At 44.4% G+C, this 21454-nt stretch overlaps 1 protein-coding gene across 4 annotated transcripts in view; it reads left to right on the top strand.

The window, feature by feature from the left end:
- Positions 1-21454, top strand: part of ddx11 (DEAD/H (Asp-Glu-Ala-Asp/His) box helicase 11) — a 49871-nt gene that overhangs the window by 27753 nt on the left and 664 nt on the right. For all 4 annotated transcript variants that reach the window (XM_084335445.1, XM_084335442.1, XM_084335444.1 and 1 more), the window contains exons 22-27: positions 2334-2483; positions 5363-5431; positions 6390-6490; positions 6610-6694; positions 20717-20792; positions 20895-21049. In XM_084335445.1, the coding sequence (XP_084191571.1) occupies positions 2334-2483; positions 5363-5431; positions 6390-6490; positions 6610-6694; positions 20717-20792; positions 20895-21049 (636 nt within the window). The remainder of the gene's footprint in view (positions 1-2333; positions 2484-5362; positions 5432-6389; positions 6491-6609; positions 6695-20716; positions 20793-20894; positions 21050-21454) is intronic.

The raw sequence follows: 21454 nt of genomic DNA, 5'->3' as shown, positions 1-21454 counted from the left end.
GGTTGAGAGAGTGAACAGTTTCAAGTACCTCGGAGCCCACATATCCGAGGACTTGACATGGACCACACACATTGACAGTGTTGTGAAGAAGGCACGACAACGCCTCTACTTCCTCAGGCGCCTAAGGAAGTTCCAAGTCAGTCAGAAGATCCTTAGGAACTTCTACTCATGTACAATAGAGAGCATCCTGACTGGCAACATCACCTCCTGGTTTGGGAATAGCACTGCACAAGACCGTAGCAGACTACAAAGAGTGACACGTTCAGCCGAACGCACAATTGGAGGGGGGCTTCCCACCCTCCAGAACATTTACAACAAGCGGTGCAGGGGGAAGGCTAAGAGAATCATCAAGGACTCCAGCCACCCGAACAACTGCCTCTTTGAACTGCTGCGGTCAGGCAAGCGATACCGGAGTCTTAAGGCGAGCACAGAAAGACTCAGAAGAAGCTTCTATCCCCAGGCCATCAGGCTGCTAAACGAACAATAAACACTATGCAACAACCATCAAATGCACACAGCACACACACCCACACGCACACACTCACTTAAACAAACACACTGCAGCACCCACTCTTCACACTTTAGATCACACAAACACACTTTATATTTATTGATAAAGGATTTGCACTACAACTCGTACACCTACTGTAAATTGTACCTAAATTGCACCTCATCCCATTTCTGCCTTGCACTATATAGTATTGTATATTAGTACACTGCATAGTATATTGTATATTATATGGTAACTCAGTTACGTCTATTCTGCATCGAACATTGTACATATGTCTATACTGAACACTGTGACCTCATTTTTTTTACTTCTAATTTACATGCTATACTATGTTATTTTATTTCATACTTATCTTGTCTTGCACAGTCTCTGGAGCGTAACAGTAAGAAGCATTTTGTATAAAAGTATTCTGTACTTCTGTATGACAACTATTAAAGAAACTTGAACTTGAAACTTGAACTTGAAGTAGGTGCATCGTGATGCTTGTCAAAATAATAGGGAATGACAAGCGGCCACTACAATGTCTATACTACTATACTTATGCTACTACCTATCATCAATGTAATATGTCTATATTACTATTAGTGATGCACCGATGTGAAAATTGTGGCCGATACCGATAACCGATATTAATATTGCTGTTCTGGCCGATACCGATATTTACTGATGTCGATATCTCTGTATAGAAAACACTTTTTTTATGATGATCAAATAAAGAGCTATTTTCCCAAACGTTTATTAAATCTTTTTTATACTTTTGTAACTTATTTTCAGAAATTACTGATATTTTGATACTATTTAAGGCCAAAACATGTAAAATAAAAATAAAATATATATTTTTTAATATATCTGCCCATATCGGCCCTATCTTGATATCGGACCGATACAGATGTGTAAAAAAAAACTGCCCCAATATATCGTGCATCACTAATTACTATGCTACTCTACTTATACTACTAGTATCCATCATGCTAATTATGTCTATACTACTATGCACTCAGAGTGTAACACTCAAGCTCTATATTATTTGATGAACAATTCCACTGACTCTTAGCTACCAGAGACGTAGCCCTCCTGCTGACTTGTTGTTCATAATCTGTAAGTCACTTTGGATAAAAGCATCCGCTAAATGTAAACATGTGTCTTGTGTGTGGACGAGACTGGCCGCGTGCTCTCTAACCTGTGTAACGTGGTTCCTGGTGTGTGTGTGTGTCGACAGATGGACGAGACTGGCCGCGTGCTCTCTAACCTGTGTAACGTGGTTCCTGGTGTGTGTGTGTGTCGACAGATGGACGAGACTGGCCGCGTGCTCTCTAACCTGTGTAAAGTGGTTCCTGGTGTGTGTGTGTTGACAGATGGACGAGACTGGCCGTGTGCTCTCTAACCTGTGTAACGTGGTTCCTGGTGTGTGTGTGTGTCGACAGATGGACGAGACCGGCCGCATGCTCTCTAACCTGTGTAACGTGGTTCCTGGTGTGTGTGTCGACAGATGGACGAGACCGGCCGCATGCTCTCTAACCTGTGTAACGTGGTTCCTGGTGTGTGTGTTGACAGATGGACGAGACCGGCCGCGTGCTCTCTAACCTGTGTAACGTGGTTCCTGGTGTGTGTGTTGACGGATGGACGAGACCGGCCGCATGCTCTCTAACCTGTGTAACGTGGTTCCTGGTGTGTGTGTTGACGGATGGACGAGACTGGCCGTGTGCTCTCTAACCTGTGTAACGTGGTTCCTGGTGTGTGTGTGTGTCGACAGATGGACGAGACTGGCCGTGTGCTCTCTAACCTGTGTAACGTGGTTCCTGGTGTGTGTGTGTGTCGACAGATGGACGAGACTGGCCGTGTGCTCTCTAACCTGTGTAACGTGGTTCCTGGGGGCGTGGTGTGTTTCTTCCCATCTTATGAGTATTCCAAGAGGATCGTCTCCCACTGGGAGAGCAGTGGTGCTCTCGCCCGCCTGGCCAACAAGAAGAAGGTATGGGACCAGTTCAGCCTGTGGTTCTTAACCCTGGGTCTAGTGGACCGTTCCTGTCTCATGGGACGTTCTCACCCAAACGTTGTTTGTTTTTCTCAAACCAATCTCATTCATCTGGGTTGGTGCTAAACCTAAAATGCAACTTGAGAATATAGTGTTTGGGGGAGAAGGGTTTCTTCCACCATGGGAGTGTAGCTTACTGGCTCCAACACTTGTTGTTGACCCTAGTGATTTTGAGAATGCAGACTGAAGTAGTCAATGGGAGGCTTATACTCACGGTCAACATCCTCCGAGTCAAGACTATAGTGTGTGTGTGCAGGGCTTGACATTAAATATTTTTTTTCCTTCAGACAAGTGGCTCAGATATTTTACTTGTCCGAAAGCTAAACTTACTTGTCCGAAATGTACTTGTGAAAATAAAGGCCTATTAAAAAATAAATAAAACGACAAGAGATTTGGATTTTTTTTTTTTTTTTTTTTATCGACTTTTTCTCCCATTTTCTATATTTTCTCCCATCCCAATTTCGTATCATCCAATTCAACCCTCCCCTGTCACGAACGCTGTTTCTTGCCTCCCACAAGCCGGCTGCAATGTGGACTAAGTCATACATAGCACAAGTCCCCTCCGGTACTTGAGGTAACAGCAGTCGCATCTTTTCACCTGCGCAGCTCGATCTCTCAGTGGCGAGGAGTAACGCGTGGGAGGCTCGCCTCACGCTGCCCCCGACACTTCCTGATTCTACTGCGCAGGCGCACCAACCGACCTGTAGGAGTTGCTGTCCACAACGCCCGATCCCCACCCATCAGTTTCCCACCCCCTAATACGGCCAATGTGTATTAGTATGAACGACCAGCTAAACTGAAAGCAATGTGGAGCGCTGGGCTCGAACAGGCGAGCCCAGCGTCTCCGCATTCGTGGCGAGCGCCTTGCCCACTACGCCACGTAGCCGCCCAGATTTGGACAATTATTAGGATTTAATAACTTAAAGGAAAACTCCAACATTTTGGGAAATTAGCTTATTTGCCATCTACCCTGGAGTTAGATAAGATATAAGATAAGATATTCCTTTATTAATCCCCTTGGGGAAATTCCAGCGACACACACATACAGCTCATCGTCTCATTAATAATAATAACAACATCACAATCATTACATTTTTACAGTAACAACGGCACAGCATAAATTCACACAGACATGTACATTTGTTGACACATGTCATCTACAGAATGCCTGAGACGCCATATGCATGTGCATGCAGTAGGAGTAGGAAGACGTTTGGAACTAGGCTAATGGAGGAACCTACTTCCAGTGACTGACGCTAAGCTAGGCTAACAGTGCGTGTCTTCCTACTCCTACTGCATGCACAGAGAAGAAAAAGGGTATGTATCTTCTTGTCTAACTCCAGGGTAGATGCCAAATAAGCTAATTTCCCAAAATGTTGGAGTTTTCCTTTAAACAGTGTGTGTGTGCATTTGTGTGTGTGTGGGGTATATACTCTATGATCAGTCCTCCAGCTCATCTTCACTCCCCATCAGCACCAGCTCACCTTCCTCATCTCCCCTCTCTCTTGACGACCAGGGGTTAAACCCTGGTCTACGCCTATAGTTGTATAGTTGTTGTTACGGTATAGTTGTTATTACGGTATAGTTGTTACTTTTATTAACACTTTGATTGCCATGGGTTAAATTCATGATATACCATAGATTGCCAGCTCTATTTGTCTATGGAGAAGTACCCCTTCTTTGCATGGCTATAACTTTTTAAATTCTATTGCTACATTGCCATTATTAGGGCCCATTCAAAGTCCTATATGTATTGTTCATTGTGTAGCAACGTTAAACTTTTTCATTCACATATTCATAGTAAAGTATGGTCTAATGTATACGTATGTTTTCATCTCTTTCTGCAGCTTTCTCCAGAACGTGATCTATAGCCCCAAATGCATTATATTGATGATGAAATACAGTTTGATGGCAATCGGGGCGATATAAAAAATTTCAATTGGACGTACTTCTAGAATGATCTACGTATGATCTGATGATGACCGGATGGGCGGGGGATCGTTTATAATTCCGTGGGCAGCGTTATATCATTCATCTAGTGTGGGTCATATGTTCATCATAACAGTTTAAAATAACGCTGAATCTTACCGCATCTTCCTCGCGCCGTTGGACGATCAGCGTGGTGTAGACCGTTTTCGATTATGGGATGTTTATCCTGATGAACCATTTCCAGCTTGTATAATACTATATACGTCCAAATAACGTTGTTTATTGAGTTATGGCGAGCGATTTATCATCCAGTGTGTTGAGATGGAGTCCGGCTACCGGACGCGAGTGCCCGGAGCTCATATGGATGAGCACTTCCTGTTTGGGGCGCCCCTCCCTCTTGGCCGATCGGCCACCAGATGGCGCTCTCGAACCGTTAGACAGTTGGTGGGAGCCCACCAGCACATCTCAGGGCTCCGGAAAGAAAATATGATTTCGATCACAGATTTTTGAAATATTGATATCAAAGACGAGTTACGGCGTCCTCGGCACCTTTAGCATGGCTCTGAATGACGTGAAAAAGCGTTTTCCGGCAATCAAAGTGTTAAACATTCTGATATTTTCGTGGGTCTCGTGCCACCGTCAACTACTAAGCGAGCACTCAGAAGACGCTCACAGTTTGTCCGGGACAAGTAATATTGACATGCAGAGATTGAGAGTTTTCCAGTGTGACACTGTGAGGACAGGCACTTTCTGATCAGATGGAATAACGTTACTATTCATTTTTATTTTTTTTACTTGTCCGGTCGGACAAGTTAAATTGTATTATGCTTGTCCGACCATTTTTTTTGTATTTGTCCCGGACAATGTGTGTCTCTCTCTCTCCTCAGATCTTCCAGGAGCCCAAGAAGGCCAACCAGGTGGAGCAGGTGCTGAGTGAGTTCTCTCGCTGCATCCAGGTGATCACACACACACACACACACACACACACACACACACACACACACACACACACACACACACACACACACACACACACACACACACACACACACACACACACACACACACACACACACACACACAGAGTCTGGTAGAGTCCATCCTATACCTGGGTTTCTCACTGCACTGACATCAGTCTCAGATGTGGGTCTGGCCTGTAAGACTAATCATTATCCATAGCCTTCTGTTCTGTGTGCATGTCCCTGTATCTCTTGTTTTTCTGTGTCTCTGCTTCTGTGGGCGGTAGTGGACCTATCTCTTGTGTCTCTGCTGCTAGAGGTGTGCTGTGGACTTATCTATTGTGTCTCTGCTGCTAGAGGTGTGCTGTGGACTTATCTCTTGTGTCTCTCTCTGCTGCTAGAGGTGTGCTGTGGACTTATCTCTTGTGTCTCTCTCTGCTGCTAGAGGTGTGCTGTGGACTTATCTCTTGTGTCTCTGCTGCTAGAGGTGTGCTGTGGACCTATCTCTTGTGTCTCTGTCTCTGCTGCTAGAGGTGTGCTGTGGACTTATCTCTTGTGTCTCTGCTGCTAGAGGTGTGCTGTGGACCCATCTCTTGTGTCTCTCTCTGCTGCTAGAGGTGTGCTGTGGACTTATCTCTTGTGTCTCTGCTGCTAGAGGTGTGCTGTGGACTTATCTCTTGTGTCTCTGCTGCTAGAGGTGTGCTGTGGACTTATCTCTTGTGTCTCTGCTGCTAGAGGTGTGCTGTGGACTTATCTCTTGTGTCTCTGTCTCTGCTGCTAGAGGTGTGCTGTGGACTTATCTCTTGTGTCTGTCTCTGCTGCTAGAGGTGTGCTGTGGACTTATCTCTTGTGTCTCTGCTGCTAGAGGTGTGCTGTGGACTTATCTCTTGTGTCTGTCTCTGCTGCTAGAGGTGTGCTGTGGACTTATCTCTCGTGTCTCTGTCTCTGCTGCTAGAGGTGTGCTGTGGATGGCAGTGGACTCACAGGCGCGTTGCTGTTCTCTGTGGTCGGAGGAAAGATGAGCGAGGGGATCAACTTTTCAGATGAACTCGGCAGGTGTGTGTGAGATATACAGTACCTACAAAAATACAGATGAATGCAGTCGTGTAGTACATCTTCATCGTCATATACTGTAATATGTTCTGCCCTGGACGTGTTTGTTTGTGTGTGGACAGGTGCATAGTGATGGTGGGGATGCCCTATCCCAACATCAAGTCTCCAGAGCTGCTGGAAAAGATGTCTTACCTGGACAAGCACCTGGTGAGAAGCAGTTTCGTCTCCTGATTAGTCCCTTTTTTATTATCCCACCTGATTTGGAACTCCTGGAAAGGCGAACGCAAACTGATGTGTGAAGGAGTGTTGTCTTCCGCTGGAGCTCAAGCACGGCAGCGGTATACTGTACATGTAACCAGTGTTGTAGTATACTGTACATGTAACCAGTGTTGTAGTATACTGTACATGTAACCAGTGTTGTAGTATACTGTACATGTAACCAGTGTTGTAGTATACTGTACATGTAACCAGTGTTGTAGTATGCTGTACATGTAACCAGTGTTGTAGTATACTGTACATGTAACCAGTGTTGTAGTATACTGTACATGTAACCAGTGTTGTAGTATACTGTACATGTAACCAGTGTTGTAGTGTACATGTAAGTAGTATACTGTACATGTAACCAGTGTTGTAGTATACTGTACAGTGTTGTAGTATACTGTACAGTGTTGTAGTATACTGTACATGTAACCAGTGTTGTAGTATACTGTACATGTAACCAGTGTTGTAGTACTCCAGTCCTGGACTGATCTTCAGGACTCGTGACTCGACTTGGACTCGAGCAATGACTGCATTCGGACTCTGAAGGTGCAGACGAGGACTCAGACTTGTTAATTAGACAATTAGACAATAAGTGCTCCACTGGTGAAGATGACCTGGAGGCTTACTTTATCAAACTGGCTGCTCCAGTTATTACTGAGCAGTTGACTTACATATTTAATATCTCTGTTGCCTCTGGTAAGCTTCCTCTTGAGTGGAAATCGGCTAGCGTACTCTCACTACATAAGGGCGGTGAGAGAGTTAATTTAGATAACGACTCATCTCTAGGCTGCCCTGTTTGGCAAAAGTATTGGAGTCACTAATAAGCAATCAGTTCAAACATGTTCTTTCAATTAACTCCGTGCTTAGTCCTCATCAGTCTGGTTTCAGAGCCCAGCATAGTACAACCTCTGCAATTACACTGGTTGTGAACGATATTAGCTCAGCCTTGGATAATAAAAAAACATTGCGCAGCACTTTTCATAGACCTTTCGAAGGCCTTCGATACAGTCGATCACTTCCTTCTACTGCATAGACTAACTAGTAGTCTGGATGACAATGCTGCCCTCGGCTGGTTTCATGACTATTTAACATCCAGGCGTCAGTGTGTGAGAGCTGGCCATGTCCGGTCTGAGTTTCTATCCATAGGCAAGGGAGTTCCGCAGGGTTCGGTGCTGGGCCCTGTCCTCTTCACAATCTACATAAACAATATTTTATCATCTTTAAATGGATCCTGTCAAGCCCATTTATATGCTGATGACACGGTTATCTATTGTATGGCGGATTCTGTGCAGTTAGCTACTGAAAACGTGCAGCTCTCTTTTATTGCTTTGCAAGATGCCCTACATCAACTTAAGCTTGTTCTCAATTATAATCAAACAAAATTCATGATATTTTCCAGGCCAAATTCTTTAGATTACAATAGTTTACAGATATCATCACTAAATGGTACACAAATTAGCAGAGTCACGGTATATAAATATCTGGGCCTGTGGATGGATGAAAATGTAACCTTTAAATTTCATACTGAGAAACTTGCATCTAAGCTGCGCCAAAAGTTTGGCTTTCTGTACAGAAATCGCTCAAGATTCCCTCAAGAGTTGTTGAGTCAATATTTGTATCTTGATTATGGAGATGTCATCGTCATGCTTCAGCTTCCACCCTGAAACCCTTGGACTCTGTGTACCACTCTGCACTTAGATTTATTACTGGAGATAGGTATGATACACACCATTGTATCCTTTACAGTAAGGTTGGTTGGCCATCCCTGGCAGCTCAGCGAGACTATCATTGGCTCTTGTAAATTTTCAAGGCATTGACCAGCAAACAGCCACCGTATATAGCTGCTCTGTTGGACAGGAAGGCTCCAGCCCATCAAACACGATCTAGTAACTGGATCACATTTAAAGTACTAAGATTCAAGAGTTTATTCATCACATACATACCAGGGCATACAGTGAAATACGGTTGGCCATGCCCGCTACGATTGTGCAATAAAACAATAGTAATAGTAGTAATAAAAATAAGATGACTAGAATAGACATGATGAATAGACATGTTAATAAATCACTTAAAGGCACTGGATCCTATGTACACTCCTATACAATGTGCAGTTTTACTTCTATGTCCCTAATATGCTCTACTTGCTGTTACTAACTATACTATGCAACAATCACAACAAGTTATTTTCTTAAAGTGTCCTTTTTCCCCTTCCTTTAAAGTGACATTTTCTTGTGTTTAAAGTGACCTATGCTGTGTTTGTGTGAGCGAGTGTAGAATGTTGTGTTGTGTGTGTGCTTGAGTGTGGAGAGATCATTGTTCTGATGGCCTGAGGGAAGAAGATGAGCCTTTAGTCTCTCTGTTCTTGCTGCCTATATACAGAGACTAGTACAGGACTCGGCAGGACAGCATTCTCTTATACAGCCCCAAAGTCCTGGAATGACATTCAATCAAAGTTAAAGTTGAAAGTTCTTCCTTCCCTTAGGGAATTTAAATGTCTGATTTAATTTCTAAATTATTCATGTTGTAACTGTTTTTAACTGATTGCACTGCACATTGTTTTGTTGTTTTATCTTGTTGTACACTCGGCAGTTCTATAAATGAGGTGGCCTCACCTCAGAGCTCACCTGAATATAAATAAAGGTTTCAATCAATCAATCGAAAAAGTTATATATATATATTTTTTTTGATATTTTTTTTTATTATTATTCACATGAAACAAGACAACACATTAAACACAATCACAATACATAGAACTTCACAAGAAAATAACAAAAACAATAATAATACAGAATAACAATTTATACAGACAAAGTGAAAAGAAAACGGAGTTCAACCTTCTAAATTTTAAATCCAAGGGGTACTATCCAATAAATGGTCTTTCCCAGTGTTCAGCCCCGATTCCCGGCTGTGTGACCCTATGTTAATAAAACGTACATCTCCAATTCACCACAAGGACCACTTTTTGAGAACACGACCCGAAAACAGCAATGAACCTTCATGACAAAACAAAAACCTGTAGAGGTGTTCCATAGACTCACAGAGACCGTGTAAAAGTGACCAAACAGTGAAGAAATAGTTAAATAGCTGCCCCCCCATAAAATCCCCAGCTAAACTCAAGAGGACAAGACAAAAGACAAGACAGACAAAACATTTCCTCCTCCCCCTCCCAAGAGACCCCCGGACTCACCCGAACACGCACCTCAACCCCGCTCAGCCGCACACGGCGGTCCTGACCTTTTCGGCTGCTGCAAACCACAGGTCAATACCTGCCTGTCCCACCCCAATCACCCGCGCCGTGGATATCTCAAGATAAATCACATCCAATAGTGTTAGGGACCAGTTAATCACTGTAAGCTTCTCAGGCTCCTTCCACCTCATTGCTATTAGCTTCTTCGCTGCTGTGACACCCGCTAGGACAACCCTTTTTAGTTGAACGGACGCAGGTAGTGTCGTTATATCGTTCAGGAGTAGCGTAACAGCTGTGAATGGGATAGTTAAGCCACACAGATCTGAAAGTTTGTCCGTTATTGACCTCCAGAAGCGGGCCACTGGTGGGCAATCCCAATACATATGCATATAAGTGCCAGTGGCCTTTTGAGAGCACAAAGTGCACCGAGAGTCGGTTATCAGTCCCATAGCAAATAGCTTCCTAGGTGTAAGATAGGTCCTATGAATATAATTAAAATTAATTTGCTGGTGATTGGGGTTGCGGGAAGATAATGCCACATTTGCCCAAACATCATCCCAGTCAAACTCGGGGTCCAACTCCGGGATATCCACACGCCAGATTGTATCCAATGATACATTTTTATACGTGGACTGAATTAAGAGCGTATAAAAGTCTGAGACAAACCCTCTGGAGGTCTATGAGCCTGAGGAAGGGGTGTGGTTGCAAAGCTTGAGCCCACGGCACGCCATGCGCCCTCAGCGCTGACCTTAGTTGAAGGTAAAGAAAAAAGGACTCGCCGGGAAGATCATAAAATTCTCTTAAGTCCTGAAACGCACGGAGGCCGTTCTTATCATAAATATCCTCCAGAGTATGAACTCCCCTCCTCTGCCATTGAGGAATATTAACCGGCTTGTGCCCAACAAGTAATTGCTGGTTATTAAAAATTGGAGAGTCCAGGTGCCATGGGCATTTAACCCCACACGACCTCTGTACATTACGCCACATTTGGATCACGTGAGTTATGATCGGTCCATACCTCAGCCGGCATTTCGAAATAGAGACAGTGGAGTACACCACATCCTGCAATCTTAGCGGTGAGACCGCCGCCGCTTCTAAGGTGCGCCAAGATACAGCATCTACAGGGTCTAGCCAGCACATCAGAGGTCTCAGTGAGAAGGACCAGAAATAAAGCTTAAAATCAGGGATTGCGAGGCCCCCATATTGTTTCCTACGTTGAGTAGTAGCTCTTTTGATTCTCGGGCGTTTGTTATTCCAGATAAATTCAGATGCCATCGATTGTACCTTGCGCCAGTGGTCTATTGGAGGGGGCAGGGGGAGCATTGAGCTAACAAAATGTATCCTAGGCAGAACGTTCATTTTGATTATGGAAGCTCGGGCTTGAAGGGAGTTAGGAAGGGACGACCATCTGTCTAGATCCTGGCGTATTTTATCATAAGTACCCGTGAAGTTGTACTTAGTAGTTTGACTCAGCGTGGGGAATATCTCTATACCTAAGTATTTAAAATGTTCCACTATGGGGATATCAGCTGGTAGTCGCACCGCCTTGGCCAGCTCATTAAGAGGTAGGCAGGCTGATTTGTTCCAGTTAATCTTAAAGCCTGACAATTTACCAAAGTCATAGATTATTTCAAATAATTTTGTGGCCGACCGGGAAGGGTCACCATAAAAATCAGTAGGTCATCCGCATAGACAGCAATTTTGTGTGGTGTATTATTGATCATTATGGGGACGATGTCCTCTGATTGCCTAATAAATTGGGCCAATGGTTCGAGGGAAAGCGCGAATAGTCCCGGGCTCAGAGGACAACCCTGTCTAGAAGATCTGGAGACTGGGAAAAGTGTGGAACAGTTTTTGCCTGTCAGTATCATTGCCGACGGCGAGGCATACAGGACTTTAATCATATGAATAAAATTCTTTCCCAGACCCATGACCTCAAGTACCTTCCACAGGTATGACCATTCTAGTCTGTCAAACGCCTTCATGGCATCCAAAGACAGAACAGTGGACGGAGCTGTATTGTCTTTACTGTTATCGACTACATGCAACAGCCTCCTAAGATTATCTGCAGCCAGGCGCCCCGGGATAAAACCAGTTTGATCGCAGTGTACCAATACCGTCATAAATCTCTGCAGGCGGCGGGCCAGCACCTTGGCAAACACTTTTAGATCGGCCCCGAGAAGACTCAAGGGCCTATAGCTACCACAATCATTGGGATCTTTGTCCTTCTTGAGAAGTAAAGAAATCAGCGCCATGTTGACATCTCTTGAGAACTTGAGAACTCCCCCTGTTCGATAGCGTAATTGATCATATCGAGCATCAATGGGCCCAGTTGGTCCCAGAAAGCTAAATACACCTCGGGTGGAATACCATCCCAGCCTGGTGCCTTACCCCTCTGCATTTCAGCGATCGTCTCCCTTAGTTCCATAAGGGTGATCGGTTTCCCCAGTTCCTTAGCCTCTTCCTCAGAAATGTGGGGTATCTCAAGCCCGCCAATGAACGATTCAAATTTAGAGTCGTCGAGATTAACCTCTGAGCTATAGAACTGTGAGTAAAACTCTTTAAAAGTGTCGTTGATCTTTTTCGAATCAGTAGTGATTGTACCCTGTCGCGTCTTGATTGAGGGGATATCCGAGAAATGATCATTCGAGCGTATTTTCATTGCCAATTCTCCACTTGCACAATCTGAAAGTAGCCACTTCCGGCTGACTTCCGGTTGCCAATGGCACTTCCTGTCCCATCCAAATACATTGGTTTTAGCTACTTTTCTCCCCTTATTTAAACAACTTTGTCATCACAGAGAGGCAATGAAACGTTTGTATTATTATAGTATAGAATGTATTTAATAAGCAAACGTTTGTCAGCAGGGTTTTTGGGCTGTATTTCATGTAAAAACGTTTACTGTTAGTTTCCTTGCTCAGCCAGCATTAGCTAACAAAAGCTAGTGGTTAAACAGGCCGGATTAGCTTTGAGCTAACTATCTTTCCTGACCCATGTATTCATTCCATTCTAAACATAACGTTAGTTTACAAAACATGACCCGTCTATATAACGTTGAGGAACAAATTATATAAACGGGTAATGTTTTGAACAACTAACGTTACGTTTAGAATGGAATGCATCGGCAAAGATCCGTTAGCTCAAAGCTATTCCGGCCAGTTTATCAACTTCCTGTCATTTAGAAATATGATTTTATAGTGAAAATCATTACCAAAACGTCCGGAAAAACCTAACGGGAGCATTATAGACTGTCATACAAATGTACAAATGCTATAAGGTGGCAAGAAATGCACTATAAACAATACTTTGCGGCGTCGTTTCTTGCGCTAGCCTCTGTTAGCCAGCATTAGCCTTAATAGCTTTGAGCTAACTATCTTTGCCGATGCATAAAGTATTGTTTATAGTGCATTTCTTGCCACCTTATAGCATTTGTACATTTGTATGACAGTCTATAATGCTCCCGTGAGGTTTTTCCGGACGTTTTGGTAATGATTTTCACTATAAAATCATATTTCTAAATGACAGGAAGTTGATAAACTGGCCGGAATAGCTTTGAGCTAACTATCTTTCCCGACCCATGTATTCATTCCATTCTAAACATAACGTTAGTTTACAAAACATGACCTGTCTATATAACGTTGAGGAACAAATTATATAGACGGGTAATGTTTTGAACAACTAACGTTACGTTTAGAATGGAATGAATACATGGGTCGGGAAAGATAGTTAGCTCAAAGCTATTCCGGCCAGTTTATCAACTTCCTGTCATTTAGAAATATGATTTTATAGTGAAAATCATTACCAAAACGTCCGGAAAAACCTAACGGGAGCATTATAGACTGTCATACAAATGTACAAATGCTATAAGGTGGCAAGAAATGCACTATAAACAATACTTTGCGGCGTCGTTTCTTGCGCTAGCCTCTGTTAGCCAGCATTAGCCTTAATAGCTTTGAGCTAACTATCTTTGCCGATGCATAAAGTATTGTTTATAGTGCATTTCTTGCCACCTTATAGCATTTGTACATTTGTATGACAGTCTATAATGCTCCCGTGAGGTTTTTCCGGACGTTTTGGTAATGATTTTCACTATAAAATCATATTTCTAAATGACAGGAAGTTGATAAACTGGCCGGAATAGCTTTGAGCTAACTGATCTTTGCCGATGCATTCCATTCTAAACGTAACGTTAGTTGTTCAAAACATTACCCGTCTATATAATTTGTTCCTCAACGTTATATTGACGGGTCATGTTTTGTAAACTAACGTTATGTTTAGAATGGAATGAATACATGGGTCGGGAAAGATAGTTAGCTCAAAGCTAATCCGGCCTGTTTTTTTTTGATCAAATTTTTTATTATTATTCACATGAAACAAGACAACACATTAACCACAATCACAATACATAGAACTTCACAAGAAAATAACAAAAACAATAATAATAATACAGACTAACAATTATACAGACAAAGAGAAAAGAAACAGAGTTCAACCTTCTAAATTTTAATTCCAAGGGGTACTATCTAATAAATGGTCTTTCCCAGTGTTCAGCCCCGATTCCCGGCCGTGTGACCCTATATTAATAAAACGTACATCTCTAATCCACCACAAGGACCATTTTTTGAGAACACGACCCGAAAACAGAGCAATGAACCTTCATGAAAAAACAAAAACCTGTAGAGGTGTTCCATAGACTCACAGAGACCGTGTAAAAGTGGCCAAACAGTGAAGAAATAGTTAAATAGCTGCCCCCCCATAATATCCCCAGCTAAACTCAAGATGACAAGACAAAAGACAAGACAGACAAAACATTTCCTCCTCCCCCTCCCAAGAGACCGCCGGACTCACCCGAACACGCACCTCAACCCCGCTCAGCCGCACACTGCGGTCTTTACCTTCTCAGCTGCTGCGAACCACAGGTCAATTCCAGCCTGCCCTACCCCAATCACCCGGGCTGTGGATATCTCAAGATAAATCACATCCAATAGAGTTAGGGACCAGTTAATCATTGTAAGCTTCTCAGGCTCCTTCCATCTCATTGCTATCAGCTTCTTCGCTGCTGTGACGCCCGCTAGGACAACCCTTTTCAGTTGTACGGAAGCGGGTAGTGTCGTTATATCGTTCAGGAGTAGCGTAACAGCTGTGAATGGGATAGTTAAGCCACACAGATCTGAAAGTTTGTCCGTTATTGACCTCCAGAAGCGGGCCACTGGTGGGCAATCCCAATACATATGCATATAAGTGCCCGTGGCCTTTTGAGAGCACAAAGTGCACCGAGAGTCTGTTATCAGTCCCATAGCATATAGCTTCCTAGGTGTAAGATAGGTCCTATGAATATAATTAAAATTAATTTGCTGGTGATTGGGGTTGCGGGAAGATAATGCCACATTTGCCCAAACATCATCCCAGTCAAACTCGGGGTCCAACTCCGGGATATCCACACGCCAGATTGTATCCAATGATACATTTTTATACGTGGATTGAATTAAGAGCGTATAAAAGTCAGAGACAAACCCTCTGGATGTCGTCCTGTCCACTATGAGCCTGAGGAAGGGGTGTGGGTGCAAGGCTTGAGCCCACGGTACGCCATGCGCCCTCAGTGCTGACCTTAGTTGAAGGTAAAGAAAGAAGGACTCGCCGGGAAGATCATAAAATTCTCTTAAGTCCTGAAACGCACGGAGGCCGTTCTTATCATAAATATCCTCCAGAGTATGCACTCCCCTCCTTTGCCATTGAGGAATATTAACCGGCTTGTGTCCAACAAGTAATTGCTGGTTATTAAAAATTGGAGAGTCCAGGTGCCAAGGGCATTTAACCCCACACGACCTCTGTACATTACGCCACGTTTGGATCACGTGAGTTGTGATCGGTCCATACCTCAGCCGGCATTTCGAAATAGAGACAGTGGAGTACACTACATCCTGCAATCTTAGCGGAGATACCGCCGCCGCTTCTAAGGAGCGCCACGATACAGCCTCTACAGGGTCTAGCCAGCACATCAGAGGTGCTAATCCGGCCTGTTTAACCACTAGCTTCTGTTAGCTAATGCTGGCTGAGCAAGGAAACTAACAGTAAACGTTTTTACATGAAATACAGCCCAAAAACCCTGCTGACAAACGTTTGCTTATTAAATACATTCTATACTATAATAATGCAAACGTTTCATTGCCTCTCTGTGACGACAAAGTTGTTTAAATAAGGGGAGAAAAGTAGCTAAAACCAATGTATTTGGATGGGACAGGAAGTGCCATTGGCAACCGGAAGTCAGCCGGAAGTGGCTACTTTCAGATTGTGCAAGTGGAGAATAGATGGCTAGGCCTGGAGCCGTGAAAGTAGTAATTTTGCCTTGTCCTATGTATCAAGAACTCAGACTGTTGTTTAAGTATGGAGTTTATTTCCTTCTTGATTATCTTACGTTGTGTGTTTAGTCGTTCACTATAGTTAGTTTGCAAAGATGCGTATAGATCTGCATATGTTTCCAGTCCTTCTAGTTTTTTTTATCAGGATTTACGTAAGTTGGAGGAGAAAAGTGTGACATGACCCCTGATAAATCCTTTCATTGCGTTCCATAGGACCCTGGGGTCATCGACCGTGCCAACATTGATCTGCAAGAATTCAGCTAGTTTACTCCCGAACTCAGAGCAGAAATCATCGTTCTTTAATAAGGTTGAGTTAAAACGCCACCTGGGAGCTCTCGTGGAGAGCCTGCCAAAGGTTGCCACAAGGAAAATCCCCTTGTGGTCCGAGAGAGCCAGGGGAACCAATGAGACGTCGAAACTATCAAACAAATTAGGGGATGCGAATGCATAGTCTATTCGAGAGAAGGTTTTGTGTCTGGCAGACGGGTGAGAGTAATCCTTGAGGGTGGGATTGGATAAGCGCCATAGGTCTGCGAGCCCAGTGTCCTGGGCCCACATCCTGAGGGCCTTAGAGGACCGTTTTTGGTCGCTTGTTTCAGAGGGCCCGGACCTATCCATCTCCGCATCCCAGCACGCATTAAAATCGCCACCCACAATGAGAGCGTATCCAGTAAGTTCCAACATATTCTTCGTGATTGTATTATAGAACGCTGAATCAAATGTGTTAGGGGCATACAATGCTATTATTGCCATCTTCCTATGAGAGAACTCAACTTTTGCTATAGTAATCCTTCCCTCCGTGTCCGACCACACATCCAGGACTTTGATATCAAGGTTACGTCTTGTAACTATGACGACTCCTTTCGTCTTATCATCGGCTGAGGATGAGGAGATAACGTGATATTGTCGATTTGCTAGCCTTGACACATCACCCACCAATAAATGCGTCTCACTAAGGAGAGCAATGTCAATATTTCTTCTCTTCAATAACCAAAGGACACTGGCACGCTTGTGTGGGGCGTTAAGACCTCCTGCGTTCCAAATAAAAATATTCAATTTAGCCATGGTCGAGTTTGTCTAAATGCGTAGAGAACATACCAGTGCAGCCAGGCTGAGTACAGAGGCGCTGATCCAGGCGGGCCCAGACGGTCAATCCCAGGAGTTCAGAGGAGGAACAATTACACACATATAAGACAACAGTACATAAAACACATAAAAATACCACCCCAGTTACAACCCCCCCTCCTTCTACTCTAAACCCTAACCCACCCGTCCTATTATAAGCCCTCCTATACCCACTCTCCAATCCCCTCCCTATGCCCCATCCACTAAGGATGGTCATCTTCCTATCATTTCCCACTGGAGTCATGGATCCAATAAGACGCTCCCCACTCCGACCCCCCTCTAGATAAACCCCTGATTAAACCCCCACTAGTCCAATAAACACAAATAATAATAAAAATAAAATTCAATAAAGATATCGGTCGAAAACCACCTGAGCCTTGGCCCTAACATGAGAACCATAATGGAAAAAATAGCCATTATTATATAACTCAACATCACCCCTGCAACCATCTATTTCCGAGTCTGCGCATCAACGTCGCAATGTTATAGCACAAATGGATAAAGGAAAATTCAAAACAAAATTAAATTAAAGCATACCAGCAGATAGTCTAAGGCAGGATCGGATCACAGGTAAATTGTGCAAACGGATGTAATTTAAACAACGACAATAATAAGAAAGGGAAAAAAGTGGGGTTATGGTCAAAGTGCACACCTGTAAGTGCCCCTCTGATCAGGCACAACGGCTGGAATGACATAACCTTTGTAAGAATAGAATTAAACACATTCATTAACCCGGGGATGGTAATAAGCAATACCTGACACAACCTGTTATCATATATTGTTTATATATATATATTCAACCGATCTTCTCCTACCGGAGCCCAAAGCTCAAAACAGCCTGGATATAAAAATAAAAGAATACAAGAAGTTAGTTAAGGACCCGATCACCGTTGAATTGTACGAACCGATGACACTTAAACAGCAACAACCAAAGTGTGTAAATATTAACGGGTCTCGAATGTCTCAGCGCAGACGTTAGACGCAGCCCGCTAGCTAGCCCGAGGCTAGCACGTAAACTAGTGATGAATCCGGATAGCACGTTAGAGTCTGTTATGTACATTGTTCAGCTAGCTCGTTAGCTTCCAAAGAGGCGATACACAAGTACGACCATGAGGTCAGCATTAGCAAGTAACAGAAGTCATTGGGAAGCCCCGCTAGTTGGATGGGCAGTGGACAGTTAGCATGTCTAGGCATGACAGCATGAATAGCCGGCCCTATCAATGTATTCAGGCCCACATCGCCAAGTCACTCACCCGTCATAGATATCAAGCTACAGTCTCGGCTATCCCCTCGAGATATTCCTTCGCTTTAGCCAACGACCAAAATGAACGCCGACCATCGACCTTATCCAACACAGATAATTTCGCGGGAGCGAATAGCGTGGGCCTCAGGCCTAGTTTCCATAGCTTGGACAGGACCACTTTGTATTCGCCTCTGTGCTTGAACCTCCAGCGTAAAGTCTTCGAAAATGGCCACTTTGTGATCGCCCAGCCTTAGATTACCCCTTCTGGCACGAGCCGACCGCATGATGAGTTCTCTCTGCTGTAGCCTGTTCAGCTTGACAATGATGGGCCTCGGTTCCTTGTTCACTCCAGGAGTGGTCCTGCCCGCTCTGTAGGCCGATTCACATACGGGAGGGGAGGGCAGGACGTCATTCCCCAGTATTACTTGCAGCAATTCCGGCATGGTCTCAGAGAGACGGCCTTCCCCGCTGCCCTCCGGTACTCCAACAATCCTGATGTTGTAGCGTCTCTCCCGGGACTGTATTTCCACAATTACCGACTGTAGTTTGGCAACTTCGGCCTGCCTAGCCAGCAGGGAGAGCTCCAGATCCGCCATCTTCTCGCCCTGTAATGAGGCCTCCGTCGTTAGCGCAGCTAGTTCGATAGCATTAGCCGAGGAGACAGCGTGCAGCGACTCCATCTTGTCTATCAACGGGACGACCGCCAACCTTATTTCCTCTGATATCTCTCGATGAAGGTTATTACAAAAATCCGCCAGCACTTTTCTTTGTGTTTCAGCGAAGCGTGTCTCAGATTCTGCATGGAGCTTGGTCATGACCGAGAGCACAGCTTCGCTTATCTCCCCGACACCGGGCGATGGTGCGGCCAGGCCCGGTGGTGGTTTGCTGGCTGGAGCGCTCATGGATCTGGTTTCCACCACCGACATCGCAGAAAGTCGAAAAAAGTTGACGACAGTAGTTGAAACTCGACGACTTAACAAGCAGACAAAAAACAAATAAAAATAAAATAAAGACTAATGGGGAAAAACGTATATTCCGCACGGTAGAAGGGAGCTCACGTGAAACACGTCTACTCCATAATCGCCAAGCTCCGCCCCTCCCGAAAAAGTTATATATATATTTTTTTATCTACTTTTTTTCTCCCATCCCAATTTTCGTATCGTCCAATTCTACCCTCCCCTGTCTCGAACGTTGTTAGGCCATGCCTCCCACAAGCCGCTGCAATGTGGACGAAGCCTTACATCACGTGTCCCCTCCGGTACTCGAGGAAGCAGCCGTCGCATCTTTTCACCTGCACAGCACGATCTGTCAGCGGCGGGGGTCTGCGTGGGAGGGAACCGCCGCCCCCGTCGCTTCCTGATTCTGCTGCGCAGGCGCACCAACCGACCTGTAGGAGTCACTGTCCACAACGTCCGATCCCCACCCATCAGCTTTCCCACCCCTAACACTGCCAATTGTGTTAGTATGAATGACCAGCCAAGCTGATAGCAATGCGGAGAGCTGGGCTCGAACCCAGCATCTCCTGCATTGGTGGCGAGCGCCTTGCCCACTACACCACCTAGCCGCCCTACAGTTATATATATATTGAAAAAAATATGTAATGGGCCCTAATAATTTGCCATAAGATATTGATGGCTAGTGCATGTTTGGCTAGCAGTTTCCCTTTTGAAACGGTGACTGCTGTCTCATTTATGTTTAATGTAGAGCTTTTTTTAATTTCTATGTCAGCTGCCAGAGTTGAGTGGACTCAGTCACTCAACCTTGATGACTTGGACTCGGACTAGGGTAATGGGAACTTGACTCTGGCTCTTCTTTGGTGACTCGGACTTTAACACTGGGGACTCGAGACTCTACTCTGATTCAAGATTTAGTGACTCGACTACAACACTGCATGTAACAGTCACAAGCGTTGAGATGCTGCTCATCTTTCAGCTCTGTTGTGTGTTTCTACTATGCACTCGACTGTAGCAACAATGTTACTTACCCTTAGCTGCCAGAGTTGTCCCTTTCCTGCTGACTTGTCCACTAAATGACTTGATGTAAATGTGTTACAGCCTCACACCGGAGGGAGGAGCCCCGGACAGGCCCTGATAGAAAACCTTTGCATGAAGGCCGTCAACCAGTCCATAGGTAATCAACCAAGCGGTCGACGTCGGAGCGCTCGCTGATTTAAAGTCGATGAGATGGTATATAGAAGGCCTTTTACACACGTTTCATTCCCTCCCACCACAGGAAGGGCTATCCGTCACCGTGGCGACTACGCCGCCATAGTGCTCTGCGACAGGCGCTACTCTCGCCCCGCCACCCTCGCCAAACTCCCCGACTGGATCAGAGCCAGGACCAGCTCACACACCACCTTCGGTCCCGCTTTTGCCAACCTGCGGAAGGTGAGGATCGAGCACACGTACTCAACACAGCCATGTCAACCGTTTACATTTAGGACTTAAAGGTGCTGTAAGTGGTATTTTATTGTTAGTGTTCTACGTTAAAATAATAGCTCTACACTCCCGACAGTCATCACTGATAAGAGTGTCTGGTCAGTAACATGGGTCTCTGTCCCTCCGCTCTGCAGTAAACAAATACATGTTTATCTATTTGATCCAATCAGGAGGGAACTCTATACTGAAAAAATGCTAATAAAAAAAGATCTAGGGTTATCTCTCCTGATTGAATAAAGTGGGAAGGGATACCAGAACATTTATTTTGGGTTTACTGCAGAGTGGAGGGACTGGGAGACCCGTTTTACTAACACTTTACATCAGTGATTGCTGTTGGAGCTATTTAACACCTAT

Source organism: Notolepis coatsorum (assembly GCF_963971535.1).
Source record: "Notolepis coatsorum genome assembly, chromosome: 18".
Taxonomy (NCBI): Eukaryota; Metazoa; Chordata; class Actinopteri; order Aulopiformes; family Paralepididae; genus Notolepis; species Notolepis coatsorum.
Note: the sequence above shows the minus strand (reverse complement) of the source record. Positions and strands in the feature narration are given on the sequence as shown.